General features: G+C 41.4%; 1 protein-coding gene across 7 annotated transcripts in view; it reads left to right on the plus strand.

Annotated features, from left to right (window-relative positions):
- Map4 (microtubule associated protein 4) overlaps window positions 1-6166 on the plus strand; it is a 137373-nt gene that overhangs the window by 110241 nt on the left and 20966 nt on the right. For all 7 annotated transcript variants that reach the window (XM_013346523.2, XM_005347973.3, XM_013346524.2 and 4 more), the window contains one exon: window positions 5391-5497. In XM_013346523.2, the coding sequence (XP_013201977.1) occupies window positions 5391-5497 (107 nt within the window). The remainder of the gene's footprint in view (window positions 1-5390; window positions 5498-6166) is intronic.

Genomic DNA, 6166 nt, shown 5'->3' on the forward strand with positions numbered 1-6166 from the left:
CTTGGTAGACCAGGCTGGTCTCGAACTCACAGAGATCCGCCTGCCTCTGCCTCCCGAGTGCTGGGATTACAGGCGTGCGCCACCACCGCCCGGCAGGAAAACCATTCTAAATAACTGACAAATGCACTAACTCCTTCACTTATGAATGTCTGAATCCTGGCCCTAAGCTATGAAGGGTAATTGATTAATATGCCTACCTTTTGTCAGTCACTGTCTGGTCACCAGAAATTGTCACTGTCCTTAAGCAACTAAACCACCTAGTCAAGGGCTTAGTGGGATTGTGACTCATGAAACATTTTTTAGGGGAAGACATTTAATCCTGGGTTTTTAAAAATAGAATTGCTGACAGTTCAGAGGTAAAAAGTTCCAGATAAAGGAACCCATGTAAACAAAGGCTTGAGGCCAGTACTGGGTGTGGAGGTGCATACCTCTAATCCCAGCACTTGAGAGACTGAGTCAGGAGGATTTCTATTAGTTCAGAGTGATTGCCTAACAAAGAGAGAAGCAGTGAGAAGGAGAAAGTAGTTCAAAACCAAGATGGCCTTGTTCATTTTAAAGACTATTTATTTATATTCAGGGCATAGAAGACTCTGATGGAAACCAACTTAAGGATGTGTACATTCAGGCTGTAGCTAATGTGTATCGCTGGGGATTCTCTGTTGCTCCTTTTCTGCCTGTCTGAGAATTATTTTGTTGTCATCTAGGAGGAAAAATGGGGAAAATACTTAGAAATGGATATCTTCAAGTCTTCTAAGTTTGAAATGCTGTACTGAAAAATTTCTTGATTGCTAACTACTGTGTTCCCTGCCATTGGACAGCAAACAGCCCAGCCCAAAGTCGTTTACATCAGGATATTGCCCTGTTCATAGTAGGTGGGGTGGTTAAAAAATTGTATTTCCACCATGATGATTGATGCAGGAAGTTTAGTGACTCAGGAGCCTGAGGCAGGGGGATGGCGAATTTAAGGCCATCCTGGGATATAGAAAATCAAACTTTCGTAGTATAGCAGTTCTATTGTGAATCTCAGTTTCTATGGAATAGTGCAGTGGGTTCCCAATGATATTTCTTTATTTCTTCTGTATCCCTGGAGAGGCCTGCACCTAGAATTCTAGCAAACTAGGCGATAGTAGTAGTAAGAAGAAGAGAATGAAAGAGACAGGTTCAGTCTCAAAGAAGGACTAGAAAGGGCTGATGGGACAGGGAGGCAGACACCTAAAATGGTCACCTGACCTCCACATGTACACCTTGATACCCCCGTATCATATACACACACGAACGAAAAAAGGAAGTCTAGTAAAATCGTAGTTGAAACCCTGTTTTCCTCCATACACCCAGAATTGGGCAGTCTGCCTGTGATGGTGGAGGTGTTGACACTGCTGCATTTTCAGCAGAAGCAGCTGTCACCTGTCCCATTCACAGTGGTAGCAGTTGCAGGGAGGCCCACCCGTCCCCCGTCATCACCAAGTATCTGTGTTATGGATGTCTATGAGCTACTTGTCTGACAGTCCTTTCTACCCAGAGACAGTTTTGAGGGTTTTTTCCTACCTCCTTCCCAGCAGCAGAACAAGGCCAACCAAATAGAACAGCAGCCCATCCCACATGCCAGAGAGCAGTCCAGGAGCTGCTTTCTTGTTCCCAGGAGGGGGTACATTGTTACTTAGCTCCTACCTAGTACTAGGAATGTTCAGTAACCCAAGGAATTGCTTTCAATTCTTCAAGCAATAGCAATGTGGATTGAGAGCCTCAGTAGGGCCAAAAGGACACAGCAGGTCAGAATTTATTGCTAGGGCTCTAAATACTAAATTCCACTTGAACTTAGCCAGAACCTACATGCTAAATATAGGAGAGTGATTGCCTGCTCCAATACAGTATTAGAATTTTAAAGCAGACATCAAAAAGTTGCTTTAACACAGTTACAAGTTTTCTTAAAAAACAAAACAAAGCCCAATGAGATGTCTTACTTAGTAGATAAAGACATTGCTGGCAACCTGAGCTCTGTCCCTGGCACACACAAGGTGGAAGGAGAGAACCAGGGTTGTCATCTGACCTTTCTCCAGGCACACAGTGGCATGCATGAGCTAGCACTCTCATACCACACACACACACACACACACACACACACACACACACACACACAGTGTGCATCAAAAATAAAAGTCGTAAATTATTTATTTTCAGAGCCACTTTACTACATTTATTTACTTGGGGATTTGAGCATTTGGGTAGTTGTGAGCATCATGTGATAACCACAGGACAACTTTTTTTTTTTTTTTTTTTTTTAGTTTTTTCCGAGACAGGGTTTCTCTGTAGCTTTGGAGCCTGTCCTGGCACTAGCTCTTGTAGACTAGGCTGGCCTCGAACTCACAGATATCCGCCTGCCTCTGCCTCCCGAGTGCTGGGATTAAAGGCGTGCGCCACCACCGCCCGGCCACCACAGGACAACTTGAAGGACTCCATTCTCTCCTTCCATCAGGTGTTCCTAGGGATTGTACTCAGGTTGTTGGGTTTCAGGGCATATGATTTTATCTATTAAGCCATTTTGCAGGCCTCTAAGGTTTTTTGTTTTTTGTTGTTGTTGTTGTTTGTTTTGTTTTTCGAGTCAGGGTTTCTCTGTAGTTTTGGTGCTTGCCCTGGAACTAGCTCTTGTAGACCAGGCTGGCCTTGAACTCAGAGATCTGTCTGCCTCTGCCTCCTGAGTGCTGGGATTAAAGGCGTGTGCCACCACCGCCCGGACTCCCTAAAGATTTTTTTAATATTTATTTATTATGTATATAGTGTTCTGCCTGTACACTAAAAGAGAGAATCAGATCTCATTACAGATGGTTGAAGAGCAGCCAGTGCTCTTAACCTCTGAGCCATCTCTCCAGGCCCCGAAAATGGTTTTAAATAAAATTTGAAAAGAAAAAGGAAAATTAGAAAATCTCAAAAGTTATTAAAAAATGACCAAATGTTAATTGTACATCTTGTAAAATTTTGTCAGCATGACAGTACACATTTGTAATCCCAGGACTCAGGAGACCACATATTCCAGGTTTTCCTGCTGAAATAATGATTTCAAAGACAACCTGCCCTACAGAATTGAAACCTTTTTTCGCTAAGAGAAAGAAAGAAGAAATTAAAACAAGGGGCTGGAGAGATGATTTAATGGTTAAGAGCACTGGCTGCTCTTCCAGGGGTCCTGAGTTAAATTCCCAGCACTCACATGGTGGCTCACAACTGTCTATAAGTGTTATAAGTGTTATAAGCTTAGATGCCCTCTTCTGGTGTGCAGACTTACAAGCAGACAGAAAACGCATATACATCATATAGATAAATAAATATGTTTAAAAATTTAAAATAGTAAAAATGGGGTGCAGTCAGCAAATCAAAGATAGGGATGGATGTGTATAGCTCAGCAGTAGGACACTTGTGCTGGGTTCCATCCTTAAGGGTTATCAGTGAATTTGGCAAAATGAGTAGAAATTATTCAGTTCAATCATGTGAATAATAGTGAAGAATGACTGGAAAAGAATAGCAGATTCTCGGAAGGACAAGGCTTAATAATGAAAAAACCTGGGCATTGATCGCTGCTACCCTCAGAGTCTAGAGCAGAAAGAGGGTGTAAAACTCAATGACTGTTTCACGAAATCATCACCAAATGTGCTAGATTTGGCAAAAGATAGTAGTATAAAGAGTCAAGAAACTAAGCCGTGTGTGGTTGCATCCACCTTTTATCCCAGCACTCAGGAGGCAGTTCTCTTTCAGTTAGACATTCAGTACTAACAGCAACTACTGAGCAAGGGGTACAAAGCAATGAATTTCAAAACATAATTTTAAAAATTCTGAAAGTCCTTATAATAGCAAAAAAAGAGGATCTAAGATAGAAAATGTCACCTTTTTTGTCTTTCTGCTTTTAAGATTTGCTTATTTTTATTTCATGGGTGTTTTTGCTTCTATGTATCATGTGTATGTGGTACACATGGATCCACTAGAACCTGATCTATATGCCACAGCATGGGTGCTATGAATCAAACCTAAGTCCTCTGCAAGACAGATTGGTGCTCTTAACCTTTGCAATCTCTCTAGTCTTATTCTTTGGTTTTTGAGACTAGATCTCATATAGCCCAGACAGTCCTCAAACTCACTATGTAGCTAGATCTGACCTTGAACTCTAGCTGCTACTGTCTTTCCATTATTAGAATTATAGGCATGTGCTACTGTGCCTGGCTCACCTTTTCATGTTTTCAAAGGACATTAGTATTTCTAGGAATTACTTTCGTATTCTTTTGACTCATTTTCTTTTGAATTGTTGACCTTAAAAGACTTAGTGATAACTGGGCCTAGGTATAATGGCTCAGGCCTGTAATCACATCTTTCAATGGATTAAAGTAGGAGGATCAGGAATTCAAGACCAGCATATGTTATATGAGAGCCTGTCTTCAAAAAAAGAAGCAAATACAGGGCCTGTAGCTCAAGTGATACTATGCACACCCAACATCCCCAAAGCCTAGGTTGCCATCACATAAAGGTAACAGTACAACTTTGTAATCCCAGCACTCAGAAGGTGAAGACAAGAAAATCAGAATCATCTTCATATATGTAGTGATTTCTAGGCCAACCCTGGCTACTTGAGATCTTTTAACAAAACAAGACTCCTGGTTTGTAGGAGTTATTTATATAATCTCTTTGTATATGATGTGAGGGTCAATTATCTTCTTTTGTTTAGCAATTGCCTTTGGATTTTATGACTTTCCTTTTCTTTAAACTTTTTGTGGTTTCAGATTTTGTACCAGTCAGAAAATCTTCTCCACATAAGGGCTCCACATTTCTTAGTATCATAGCGCTACTAGGTAACACTTATTAGCATCTGAAGTATCTCCTCTATGGAGAGGAGTTTTGCTAGCTTAGGCTGATGACTTTTATTTCCTGTGGGTCTCAGCCGTGTTGGAAATCTAGGTCACTGTTAGAACTAGAGCAGCCTAATCTCACCTTCTGTAAGTGGTTCTCTACAGTAGAGGGAAAGGAAGTAAAGCCAGACATCAAATGAGCTGGCGTTTGCCCCATCTCAGCAACCTTTATTCCAGGGATAGACTATAGCAGAAGGGCTTTTTGTCCCCTTTGTTTTCAGGGAGTAGGTGTTTAGGTGACAGAAGCTCTTTGTTGGTGTCAAGGGAAAAGAGACCAAACTTTTAAGGCTGTTTTCTCCCACCAGTCATCACGGGGACTCCTCCTTGGCTTGCTTGAGCACAGAAATGCTCCTAGAATTGCTGTGATCCGGGGAGCGCAGGCCAACCTCCTCAGCACTGCATCCTCAGCAGTATCGCCCTGCAGGGCTCTCAGCTGAGCCTTCGACGTTTGAAATGGTTGTGAAAACACATTTGTTTAGGCTAATTCCCATTGACTCTCTGTAGGAATAGCCAGGCAAGAAGAAGAAAAGACTGCTGTGGGTGTGTCAGGAAATGACATCTCTACCCCACCAAACAAGGAACTCCCACCAAGCCCAGAAAAGAAAGCAAAGGTAGGTGCTTGAATGAATGGTGGTTATCCTTTTCTGTAATTTTTAAAAGCAGGACCTTCTGCTGTTATTGCTTGAATCATGAATGCATTTTCTTTTTTTCTGAGCTATCCTGTCTTCCTTCAAATTTAGATGTTCTTAAAAAGGATATTCTCATTTTCTCATACAGCCTATCCCAAAGGTTAAAATCTAATGCCTTTGCACTTTCACAGTATATTTATGTAAAATGTTCGTTAGATATTTGTTTGTTGTCTGTGCTAAAGATTGACCTGATGGCCTTGTACTTCCTAAGTACAAGCACAGCACTCATGGATTTTTCAGACCAGGTCTTGATATATCCACCATAGTTGATATATAAATGACTTCCTTTTCTCTTACTAACAACAGAAAGCAGTTTTAGACTTACTCTCAAATCTGCTCGTGAAAAGGAAATGAAGGTTTTCAGATAGAACATAGGGGGCACATTTTAGTTTTAGTTAAGCTGTCTGGTTAAGACATAGGTAAGAAAAGCAGGTTGTGGTACCTATACCTGTCATCTCAGCAGTCTGGAAAACTGAGGCTAGAGGATCTTGAGCTGTATGCCACCCTGGGTAATATAGCGAAATCCTATTTTTCCTAAATGAAGTAAGATCTAGCCAGCAATGACTTAATCACTTGCTAATGGCTTTAGTT

The sequence above is a fragment of the Microtus ochrogaster genome, chromosome 5 (assembly GCF_000317375.1).
Source record: "Microtus ochrogaster isolate Prairie Vole_2 chromosome 5, MicOch1.0, whole genome shotgun sequence".
Lineage (NCBI taxonomy): Eukaryota > Metazoa > Chordata > Mammalia > Rodentia > Cricetidae > Microtus > Microtus ochrogaster.